We start from the raw sequence: 12,891 nt of genomic DNA, 5'->3' as shown, positions 1-12,891 counted from the left end.
GAAAAAATATTAAAAATATTCAGATTGCCATAATGTAAATTATTACCCTAGAAATAAATGTTATATTTTTTTTCAACAAAATAAATGTAATATTAAAAGTAAGGTACATATAAATACACAAAGAAAATTAATAAATGAGTTATCCAGAGAAAAAAAAAGTAAAAGAAGAAAAATTTGAAAAGTCATTGGATTTTTCTAGTAAGAATCATCGTGTTCCATCTCAATTCTTCATTCATTCATCACCACAATTATATTTTATTTTCCTCACTTTTCTCACCAGATAAAAAATACAACAGAGAGAAAAAAAAAACAGAACACAACAGAGAAACTTTACAGTCTTATATTGGTTGTTCCGTCTCATTCGACAAACACTTTTAACCCAAAAGAATAAAAAAAAAATGGAAGGAGGAATAATACATGGATCAGGAGGAGCAGATGAATCAGCTTTCAGAGAATGTTTCTCACTAACATGGAAGAATCCTTATGTTCTTCGTCTTGCTTTCTCTGCTGGAATCGGTGGTCTTCTCTTTGGTTACGACACTGGTAAGTTTCTTTAATCTCTTCTCTTGTCTTCAAGTATAATTATCTCATGTATAAATATAATATATTTGCTTTGGAGTATGATGTGTATATAAACTTATATATTCTGTGTATATACATGCAGGAGTCATATCTGGAGCTCTGCTTTACATCAGAGATGATTTCAAGTCTGTTGACAAAAATACTTGGTTACAGGTTCTTGCTTTCTGTTTTCTTGATTTTTGGTTAATTTTAGGATTATCTCAAAAACATAAATGATCAATGTTTTAAGTAAAAATTAAATGAGTCCACCTCGGACTGAAGAAATTTATATGTACTAATGTTTCGTAATTTGCGTTTTTGACACTATACTAGTTATTTATAGTTTGTTTGCATAAGTTTTGTCAACAAAACAAACTTAAAATTTGTAGTTAGATGTTACTGTACCGCCGCGGTTTGACTTATTGGTTGTAACGATTTTATTAGTTTGCAAACAAAATTTAGCAAGCATAAATAAAAGCAGATCATCAGGATTTGGATTCTGTTTTAATTTAGAGTAAGATTAGCACCAAACTTCATGTTGTTTTATTGCATGCCATTTAGTATTTACTATTTACCGTTAAGAAGCATCTTAATACCTAAGCAAGTTTCATGAACATACAAAGACACTAGCAAACACTAAACTTGAAACAAAACAAAAAAATGGAAACAGGAGATGATAGTGAGCATGGCAGTCGCAGGAGCCATCGTTGGAGCCGCTATAGGAGGTTGGGCGAACGACAGATTCGGGAGGAGAAGCGCGATTCTTATGGCGGATTTTCTTTTTCTGTTAGGAGCTATCATTATGGCGGCAGCTCCTAACCCATCCCTCCTTGTCGGTGGCCGTGTATTTGTGGGCCTCGGGGTCGGGATGGCCTCAATGACCGCTCCTCTATACATCTCAGAAGCTTCTCCAGCAAAGATCAGAGGAGCTTTGGTTAGTACAAATGGGTTTCTCATTACCGGAGGACAGTTCTTGTCTTATCTCATCAACTTGGCCTTTACCGATGTAAGTGCATGATATTAGCCCAAAGACAGTTCTTGCCTTACCTCATCGACTTAGCCTTAATGAAAAGGGTTTCAATGTTCTGTTTTCTCTTGTTATAGGTGACCGGAACATGGAGATGGATGCTCGGAATCGCGGGACTTCCAGCTCTTTTGCAGTTTATCCTAATGTTTTCGCTCCCGGAGTCACCTCGTTGGTTATACCGCAAGGTACTTATGATCTTCAAGACTTTTTCACAAAGTGATAATATCTAAAAATGTGTGTAACCAAAAGTGTTTTTTGTAATCTCAACAGGGAAGAGAGGAAGAGGCTAAAGCGATTCTGAGAAGAATATATTCATCAGAAGATGTAGAACAAGAGATACGTGCACTTAAAGACTCAGTTGAAACAGAGATACTCGAAGAAGGATCATCTGAGAAAATCAACATGATCAAACTATGCAAAGCCAAAACTGTTAGACGGGGACTCATAGCTGGTGTTGGTCTCCAAGTGTTTCAACAGTTCGTTGGGATCAACACNGCAAGCATAAATAAAAGCAGATCATCAGGATTTGGATTCTGTTTTAATTTAGAGTAAGATTAGCACCAAACTTCATGTTGTTTTATTGCATGCCATTTAGTATTTACTATTTACCGTTAAGAAGCATCTTAATACCTAAGCAAGTTTCATGAACATACAAAGACACTAGCAAACACTAAACTTGAAACAAAACAAAAAAATGGAAACAGGAGATGATAGTGAGCATGGCAGTCGCAGGAGCCATCGTTGGAGCCGCTATAGGAGGTTGGGCGAACGACAGATTCGGGAGGAGAAGCGCGATTCTTATGGCGGATTTTCTTTTTCTGTTAGGAGCTATCATTATGGCGGCAGCTCCTAACCCATCCCTCCTTGTCGGTGGCCGTGTATTTGTGGGCCTCGGGGTCGGGATGGCCTCAATGACCGCTCCTCTATACATCTCAGAAGCTTCTCCAGCAAAGATCAGAGGAGCTTTGGTTAGTACAAATGGGTTTCTCATTACCGGAGGACAGTTCTTGTCTTATCTCATCAACTTGGCCTTTACCGATGTAAGTGCATGATATTAGCCCAAAGACAGTTCTTGCCTTACCTCATCGACTTAGCCTTAATGAAAAGGGTTTCAATGTTCTGTTTTCTCTTGTTATAGGTGACCGGAACATGGAGATGGATGCTCGGAATCGCGGGACTTCCAGCTCTTTTGCAGTTTATCCTAATGTTTTCGCTCCCGGAGTCACCTCGTTGGTTATACCGCAAGGTACTTATGATCTTCAAGACTTTTTCACAAAGTGATAATATCTAAAAATGTGTGTAACCAAAAGTGTTTTTTGTAATCTCAACAGGGAAGAGAGGAAGAGGCTAAAGCGATTCTGAGAAGAATATATTCATCAGAAGATGTAGAACAAGAGATACGTGCACTTAAAGACTCAGTTGAAACAGAGATACTCGAAGAAGGATCATCTGAGAAAATCAACATGATCAAACTATGCAAAGCCAAAACTGTTAGACGGGGACTCATAGCTGGTGTTGGTCTCCAAGTGTTTCAACAGTTCGTTGGGATCAACACTGTAATGTATTACAGTCCAACCATTGTTCAGCTTGCCGGTTTCGCTTCAAACAGAACAGCTCTGCTCTTGTCTTTAGTTACCGCAGGACTTAACGCATTTGGTTCCATTATTAGCATTTACTTCATCGATAGAACTGGAAGGAAAAAGCTTCTCATCATTAGTCTTTTCGGAGTTATTGTCTCGCTCGGAATACTAACCGGTGTTTTCTATGAAGCGGCTACTCACGCTCCAGCGATTAGCTCACTCGAGACAAAAAGGTTTACTAATCTTACTTGTCCGGATTATAATAAGTCAGGTATGAATACCAATGCTTGGGATTGTATGACTTGTTTGAAAGCTTCTTCTACATCTTGTGGCTTCTGTTCTTCTCCTAATGGAAAGGTAAAGGTTATTCGAAAAATATATGTTTTAACTTGAAAACATTTGAATTCCAAATCCTTTTTTATTTATATGATGATTGTAGGAACAACCCGGGGCATGTTGGATCTCTAATGATTCGGTTAAGGACTTATGTCATAACAATAACCGGCTTTGGTACACGAGAGGGTGTCCTAGCAATTTTGGTTGGTTTGCTCTTCTAGGATTGGGACTTTACATCATTTTCTTCTCTCCTGGAATGGGGACTGTCCCATGGATAGTTAACTCAGAGATATATCCATTGAGGTTCAGAGGAGTCTGTGGTGGAATAGCTGCAACTGCGAACTGGATATCGAATTTGATCGTGGCTCAATCTTTTCTTTCATTGACTGAAGCTATTGGTACTTCTTGGACTTTTCTCATCTTTGGAGTGATCTCAGTCATTGCTCTTTTCTTTGTTGTGGTTTGTGTTCCGGAGACGAAAGGAATGCCAATGGAGGAGATTGAGAAGATGCTTGAAGGAAGATCTATAGAGTTTAAGTTTTGGAAGAAGAGTTCAAAACCTGTTGAGAAACATAACCAAAGTGCATGAAAGAAACTCAAAACCAGAGTGCATGAGGAAAAAAAACTCTTGTAAGCAGTATCAATGTATAAGAACGCTCATGAAGATTTGTAAGTTTGTATTGAAACTTGATAGTGACAATGTCGTGATCCTCTTTTGTAAGAATCTGTAAAATATTTGGTTATAAATCATATAATTGGAGAGGTTCTATATTCTGGCTAGTTTCCCGACGCCGGTAGAGCCTTTGCTCGCCGGCGTCGGACCATCCCCTCTTCTAACTTCTTACATCTCTTGCTCTCGCCCTTTATGTCTTTGTTTGGATCTGATTTACGAGTTTCCGGCAGTTGGCCGAGATTAAAGGTACCAGATCTGGTGACCAGTGACGTAGCCTCCGGTTGGGTTCTCCGGTGGACAACTGTATCCAGCATAGTTGCTGTATTCTCTCCACCTGTTTCGGGTGTGTTACTCCTCTCGGTTCTCAACCGAAGAAGATCTTTGGAACCCCAACCCATCACCACCTCTCTTCACCAATCTTTGCTCTCTGTTTACCTCTTTAAATTTCTCTTCTTGAGTTTCACTATCAACAGACTTCCCGTCAATGCTTTCCATGTTGTCTCAGGTTTTAGACATGTCGGCTTTCCTCCCACTTACGGTCGCTTCGCATCACATCCTCCACTGAGACTTTTTCACACCTTCCACTGGTTATTTCCGACACTGGTGAGTGCTTCTTTTGACAGCCCCATACCCGAGCAATTAGATCTTTCCCTCCTCAAAATCTTTGAAAATTTAAAGATGTCTGCTCTTCAGATCTCTCTCGATCTGTATACATATGCAGATCAAAACTCATCTACCTCTCACCCTCCGGTGAAGACTTGTATCTTCTACGGCGAGGATCTCTCGCACATTCCATCGGTTGAACTCGTCGCCGGTGAGGCATACTTCCTGCACCATAAGTCTCTGTTTCTTCCTTTTCGAGGTGTCATGTTCCTACTCGAACCATCCTTACCCTCCATAGTCGCCAGAACCATCGACTTAGCGAGTTCCACCTCCATAGATGGCTCAAATTCCTTCACTTTTTCCTCCTATATGGAGAGGGTAATTTTATTACTATCCCCCTGTTCTAAGAAAATCACACCTTCATTTGGTTCTTAGAGGAGAATGCTTTAAAGCGGTTACCTTGGAATGTATCAACAGCTAGTAGATTGGAGAGACCATTGTCTCTTTTTTTCTCTGTGGTGAGTTCTACTTCTATCTCATGTTTCCTCATATTTGAAAGAGAGACTTATTTCGTTGATCGTTTGAGAGGTGATTTTCTCTTACCTCTTTGTTTGAAAACTCAAGCAAATGTCGGGCTTCTCTGTTGGCTCTTACTTTCGTCTCCCAAATCCACTCTTTTGCTTTCATGGTCTACCTCTAGCTTTTGTTCTCTGTTATCCATCTGTTTTAGGTTCATCAACAAAGAGTGGCAAGGTGGCTCGGTTATGGACTCCTTCTCTGGCCTTCGGCTCTTGGGAACTTGTTCCCGCCCTACCTGATGTCTCCCTGTTCAGGGAGATGATGATTCGTCATCAATGCGAGTTAGGAGCTTTAAAACCCGTAGGAATCTTAGTATTCCAGTGTGGCAATATGTCGTTATGGGATCGGCGATCTGGTCATTATCAACCCCTAGTCATTTCATTTGGCAATGGACTGCTATCTATCAATCCGAGTGGCCTTACCTTGTGTGGGAACTCGCTATCTTCAGGGCTTTAGGCCCCTTTTATTTAGCTTGTAGTGCTTTCGGTTTTATGCCTAGTTTTAAAGTTTGGTTGTTGTCTTTGATTACAACAAGTCTAAGTCATCTATCCTCATGTGTAAGTTTATTTGGTGTGTTCAATTTCTCAATTGTAATCCTTTAAATTTAATATAATGGAGTGTGTTTGAACTCAAAAAAAAAAAAAAAAAATATAATTGGAGGAAGCTCCTAGGAGCTAGATCGTACCAATAAACCACCATTGAAATGCCACCAAATTATTTTGATGAGACCAGTAACTTATTATATAGTTCTATATGTGAACATACAAAAACAAACTTTTCTTAAAAAACACACATGTTGTCGTTTAATTATTATCAATCTTTAAGGATCCCTATGGTCATACTTGACTCTTTAGCTGTTGAGCATGAAGCTGACAAGTGACAAGTACAAGTGTACCTAAACTAAGTGCAGATAACAAATATTGTACTTGAAACTTGAGTAATTAGAAATCATCTCGTCCGCTTGTTGCATTAGCATTTACCTTTCTTCTCTTAGTTGGGAAACACAAACCAAATATGTTTTAACATATCATACATTCGAAATTCATAGAAGAAATACATTGGAGCAATAGGAAAAAAAAAGTGAAGTTCGATGTGAAACAAAAAAAATCTGAATGTGCATCAATAAATGCCTTTAGACAGCGACACGTGCGTGGCAGTCTCGAGCCCGTCGTTAGCTCCATTACCACCGAAACCCAAATAAAATGAGTATATCTTATTACCTTTTTTTAGGATTTAGATCAGAAACGTTAACCCATCAAAAGCTAGATACACATAACACATCTCACTCTCGAGTCTCGATACACACCCACCCCTACTTTAGATTAACCAAATACTGAAATACATTACCGTTTAAGGGATATGTTACGTTCTTATATTATCACATGTCTTATGTCTCTATCCATATGAATACTCCACAATTGGTTGTTATAATTTTAGAAAATTGGAGTTAAAACTTAATTGGAGAATTAGTACATTCACTATTTAAAATTGGCAAAACACACACTTTCACTATTTACTACTATTTGAATTACTTTTTAATCTTCTACTAATCATTTTATTTACAAATGTACCATTGAAATTAAATATATATATATATATATATATATTTTTATTAAATCACCCCTTGAATCTAATAAGTAAAATACTATTCAATATATATATATATATATTTAATTTTTCTACAGATACAAAAAAATCTATGTTTTTTCTTTATAATTTGATATGCATTTTGTGTAATGATTATATTTGATAATGTTAAATATTTTTTTATAAATTTTGTATTCGTACACCTTATTAAGTGTACATGTGTCTGTACACATTATAATGTGTACATGTGTCTGTACACATTATAATGTGTACAGTTATCAAGTTTACAAATAAATAATAATACACAAGTTTAACCCATAAAATTCATTTAGTGTACTTATATATATGTTAATATACATGTTTTTATCCGTACAGCTGATATATAATATATTCAATATGAATGAAATAAAAAAATTTAATATGTGTGTAATAAATGTGTACACTAAATATGTTGTACGAATATCTTTTATGCAACTACCCTTTTGTAATTTTACACTACTACACTATACCCCACTTTTTTATCTATCTCATATATCTTATATTACACAAATAGTAAAACTCATCTATTTCTCCAATTATAAATAGTAAATGTATTATAATTCCAATTAAGTTTTGAAAATGTACTATTTTGCCAATAAACCCTTATAATTAACACTAGACCGAGTAAATTCCTGTAAAAACAGAAAACGAATGGCATAATTAATAGTACTTAGATTTTGTTACATAATTAACAGTACTTAGATTTCGCTACATAATTTAAACTTTGCTTTGTTTACAAAAAGAGTTTGGACATTGTTTCCCTGTCAAGAAAATAGTCGTAATCACAAAGATTTTACTGGTAAATTGGCCATTCGGCCGATAGTGGTTTGTGCATTTTTTCTTCTCTTTCTATTATCCATAATTTTTACATTATTATTAGTATTATTTTTAAACTATTTACTTGTAGATGTATGAGTTGTATGTTTGACTTATCTAACATTGATTTCAATTCTACCGTTATTCATAACAAGTTTCTTTTTGGGGTTTTTCTAATTCAAAATGTTGTTGTTTTCTTTCTATTTTCACTTGAGTTTTTTTGCATTAAATCCCATCCCATGTCTAGGCCAATAAAAGTTCATAAGAAATTATTGTGGCATGAGGAAATACCAAGAAAAGAAAAGCTTGAATCTTTCTTTAGCATTGACAACAATTATGTATACAGTATATATATATATATATATATGAACACCATCACATCACATACCAAAATCAATATTACCATAGTAAATTCTCTACCACCAAACACTAAAATATGTTTTAATTGTTTTTCCAAAATATAATCAAACACTAAATTGTAATCTAATTTACCTTTCTAAGTATAAATAACTCGAAAAAAACTTGTGCCAACGATGCACATATTTGATTTGGTGATTCTTTGTTGCATCCTTTGAAAAATCTTTAGTGCACTAAATATTTGATTTGGCACTAAATATCTGATTTGGTAGTTCATAAACCACAAAACTAACAATTAATTTTGTGATTTGGCGACAAATGATTTTAATATTTTTCACACATATCATATTAGATTATTTATTAGTCATTTCTCATATTGCATTTTGTAAGTCTTAACTTCTCTATCTTTAGTTACATTGAAGCATACTTTAGCTTGTCATAGCTAGTAGGTCCAAACACAGATTTGTTAAGATATAATTTCATTTGGTTGAAATTTTTTCTTCACAAAGCCCATGAAATCATCATACTAAATTGGAGATCTAACAAAAAAAAAAAAACTTCATTTGAGAATATATTTTCGTAGATCCGCTAGTTAATCTTAAAATAAAAAATGATCTTTCAAAACTTAGATTGAAAACATATTTTTTTAACGTATGCAAAAAATAAAGCTATTTTTATAATAAAAAAGTAAAGTTGTTGCTTTGTATTTTTTGTTTGTTTTGTTGTCTAATACTCATTTATGTACTTGATCACCTTGACAAAGCCTGTCTTAACCATTGATATATCAACATGAAATATTATACAAGCTTAATATATCTTGAAAAGGCAATGATTTAAAAAGAAAAATAGGCTAAATAATATTGGAAATATGCATCAAAGAAGAAGCATTATATTATATACACGAATTATAGAGCACACAAACTATATGTAGCAAATATAATGTAAACTAGATTATGACCCGCAGTGTACCGCGGGGTAAGTTTTTTCTATAATTTTTTTTGTTAATGTACTATTTTAATACTAATTTTGCTAATATACGCTTTTGTTAATTTTAGTGATTTAATATATAAACCGTGGTATACCGCACAATAATTTTTCTTTACTACAATCTTAATTAAATCAGTTTGATTAGACATATTTTATATTGGTGTTGTTAAAACATTAAAATGAGGATTTAACCGTATTGAAATATCATATTACTGATAGTTTATTTTTTTAGTATTATTAATTCAATCATGTAATGTCATATAACCCATCATGTAATATAACTCGTTTGTGTAATTTTGAACATTTAATATGTTTAAATATTTATATTCTTAAACTTTTTATTAAGTTAAGATATATTAGTTATAAATTATGAACTTCTTAAAATTTTTTAATTTACTATATACAGTAAATTTACTATATATGTATGTTGAACACACACTTTTTATATTAATTGAGTAATATATGTTTGTTTCAAAAAATTCAAATCATAATATATGCAGGATAAATACACCTTTTTGTTAAATTTATGTATTATATGATGATTCGCTACATTTAAATTTTAAAATCAAAAAGAGATGATTGGAGAATATTTTTTTTTTAATCTGGAATAAATCTTCTAAATATCTATATTAATTATAGAACATTAAATATATGGATATTTAAAATATTTTAATTGTGTTTGGTTATAAGGATAGTAGAGAAAGTTAGCTAAACTTGTTTGGATATGAATATATGCATTAAATAGTATTAAATGTAAAAACTTTCCAAAAAAACATTTTTGAGCAAAAACTGCTGCAAAAATACTAGTATACTAGGATTTAACCGTGGTACACCACATGACAATAACTTATTTATTTTTAAATATAATTTTATATTATAAAATGATTGAGTTTCTTTTATTTATACAGATGTTACAATGTTAGTATATATTTTGATGTATTTGCAATAAGGAGTTGTATTTTTTATTGAATTTAGATAGGTTGGATTTGACCTTGTAAAATCTATAAATAATGCTTATTTTAAATATTTTAAATATATTAAAAATCAGATTTACTAAAATAATCTATGAATAAAATACATTTCTATTTGTAAATATATTTATAGTTGTAAGACTTGATACAACTCGTAAATGAATATATGTGAGTTAAATTTGAAATAAATATAATTATTTGTATTTTACAAATAAAATGTAGTAATTGTAAACTCCAAAAGTCTATGTTAAAATTTATAATGAATAAAACACATCTGTTTAGTAACTACCAAACAGTAATAGTTATCATCAAGTATTAAATTTTAATTATAAACTTTTTTATTCACATACGGTAAAGAGATAAGTTTTTTTTGTTTTTTGAGTAAAAAAAAAAGGTGAAGCTTAATGAACAGGCCAATCAATGGAAGTAGCTAATTACTCATCATCAAGCTATGATGACAAATGTTAGAAACCAACTCATATAAAGTTATTTATAGTTCTTTGTATCCCTTGATGAAATATTAGAATTTAGGGAGTTTTATTTTGTGATAAGAGAGTATAATGGAATCAAGAACTGTAATCATTAAACTGGTAATCCGTAGAACAAATATAGTTTTAAAAAAATTTAAACAAAAATATTGTAGTTTGGTTGGTAATAAAAGCTCTGACTTGTTCTCTTGTTCTCCTGTAGAACATTTACTTGGCAATATGATACCTACGATTAAAAGAAAATTAAAAAATAAACATGTTATAATATGATATGTAAAGGGGCTTCATAACAAATCATTAATTATTTACATATACAATATTTCACCACTATATATAAAGTGAACGTACGTACCTTTATTAGAAGAACAATATGTTGCATGTCATTCTTCTTACTTCTCAAAAATTATGAGACATCTCTTTCAAAACTACATTAGTTGTTTTTTTTAAAATGGATTTCTATTTAAATTTGAAGAGAAATAAAATGATACAAAACAGCCCAGCTTTAGAGTTAATTGGGAAAGCCCAGTTTAAAAAAGGGCTAAGCCCATTAAACACATAACAAAGAAACTTATTGAACCAGTTAGGAGTTGGAGGATGGAATAGTAAACGTCATTGATGGCGGAGAGAACCAGAAGTCGAGCATCTTTAGAAAAATCGAGGGATCTGAATCACGGATGCTGGAGATTTTGTTGCGGATTTAGTTGTTTGCTTTCGAATTTTTCTTTCTTTCAATAAAATGTAATCGAGTTAGTGATTTAGGAGGTGCTGTGAATGAAGAAGAGTATATATAGAGTTTTGAGGTTAATATTAGGGTTTTTTTATAGTGAGTAGAATAAAATTTGAAGAGCAAATGAAATCTTCTAAAATATCTACAAATCTACAATTTCGGAACCAGTTAAGTAGAAGTTAGAAATTAACTATGGAATATGCTAATAAAATGCTATTGTGTTTATGAGCGTGAGAGTATTATATAGAAATTTCCAATTGCAATTAAAAGTCTAAATTATATGATATAGAAATAATTCATTGCTCAATAATGTTAATCAATATATTTCCAAAAATATAAGGTAATCGAAAATATGGGTAAATTATTATCCGATTTTATGAAATATGGTGTTTAATACATTCATTGAGTTTTTATATATGTTACATTATGATTATGCAACAAAAGGATTATATATATTCTATATCAGTTTTGATTCTAATGGGATTTTTAGTTAAGATTTTGTTATTTTGTATATATCAAGGGATTAACTTTGTAATTTAGTATTACTAAAAGGGTAAAATCCAAAATGTACTTAAAATGTATATATTCAGTTTCTAAATAAAATATATACTGAATTAAATGTATGTTTTCTTGTTAAAGTTGAATATTTGCGAATATTGGGTTTCTAATCATTCTAAAATTGGATTTTCGGTTTAGGTACTTTATTAATGTTAATATAGATATGGAGATTGTAAACTTTTGTTATGGAAAATCTGATGTATATCATTTAAATTTCAGAGATTCTAGCATACCTAAATATAGTTTTGGAGATTTAATGGCTTAAAACTTTAAGAGATAGAGTTATTTTTGGAAAAATCAGAATGTATAGACATTGTTAAGATTTCATGACAATAAATATAACAAATGTTGGTCAACTAAAGAAAGTTTAGTAATTGAGTTGCTGTGCAATGTTATTTATAGAATTTTTTTAAAGGTTGTAAATAAAAATTTAAATAAACAATACTTGGAGGATAACACAAAATGTACTTTAAAATTGTTAATATTGATAGATTACTCTTTTAAAGATTTTCTGACTAGAGCTTAATAAATTAAATCTACTTGCCTTTACTATATCTATATTCTTTCATCTACATATAAACAAATTAGAATATTATATCTTATCTGCTTATTCCTAGCTACCGTCTTATCAGATTTTACATCAAAACTAGTAGAAATGATTAAACATGCATACATTTTATACCAATAGAGAGTTGATATTCCAATTGTAAAGTATAGTAGGGTAAACAAATGAGTGGCAGATTTGTAAAAAAGATAAAGAATGAAGGGTAAAAAAGAGAGAGGACAGAACAAAGGAAAGTACAAAACAGTCCAAAACAGTGCACTTCTGTCTTCCCTTTGTCCGAAGGCTTTACTTACTCTACTGTGGATATTTTTTCTCTAACAGGTAATAAAAAAACACTTTTCTCCCTCTTGAGTCTCCTTCCAATTCCCATTTTCTGCTAATTTCCTTTCACTTTCTCGTCCGATTTTCCTGGGAAATTAAAAAAAAAAAAAAAAAAA

At 32.2% G+C, this 12,891-nt stretch overlaps 2 protein-coding genes across 5 annotated transcripts in view; both read left to right on the top strand.

The window, feature by feature from the left end:
* LOC104777049 (probable inositol transporter 2) lies at positions 280-4,275 on the top strand. Of its 3 annotated transcripts, XM_019243734.1 has the most exons (7): positions 280-543; positions 665-735; positions 1,232-1,567; positions 1,666-1,773; positions 1,859-2,082; positions 3,144-3,525; positions 3,608-4,275. In XM_019243734.1, exons 1-7 carry the CDS (start codon positions 399-401, stop codon positions 4,091-4,093), a joined length of 1,752 nt encoding a protein of 583 aa, XP_019099279.1. In that variant the 5' UTR covers positions 280-398; the 3' UTR covers positions 4,094-4,275. The 3 variants fall into 3 exon arrangements, with proteins under 3 accessions (XP_019099279.1, XP_010499548.1, XP_010499547.1); XM_010501246.2 differs by lacking the exon at positions 1,859-2,082 and having other exon boundaries at positions 2,920-3,525; XM_010501245.2 differs by lacking the exons at positions 280-543; positions 665-735; positions 1,232-1,567; positions 1,666-1,773; positions 1,859-2,082 and adding exons at positions 2,173-2,628; positions 2,727-2,834 and having other exon boundaries at positions 2,920-3,525.
* Positions 12,731-12,891, top strand: part of LOC104777047 (transcription factor TCP24-like) — a 3,349-nt gene continuing 3,188 nt past the window's right edge. Inside the window, exon 1 of one of the 2 annotated variants that reach the window (XM_019243733.1) lies at positions 12,731-12,775. The gene's annotated coding sequence lies outside the window, so the exon portion shown is untranslated. The remainder of the gene's footprint in view (positions 12,776-12,891) is intronic. The other variant, XM_010501243.2, reaches the window with a different exon arrangement.

Source organism: Camelina sativa, chromosome 3 (assembly GCF_000633955.1).
Source record: "Camelina sativa cultivar DH55 chromosome 3, Cs, whole genome shotgun sequence".
NCBI lineage: Eukaryota > Viridiplantae > Streptophyta > Magnoliopsida > Brassicales > Brassicaceae > Camelina > Camelina sativa.
The sequence above is the reverse complement of the archived record's forward strand: the minus strand, read 5'-3'. Positions and strand labels throughout refer to the sequence as shown.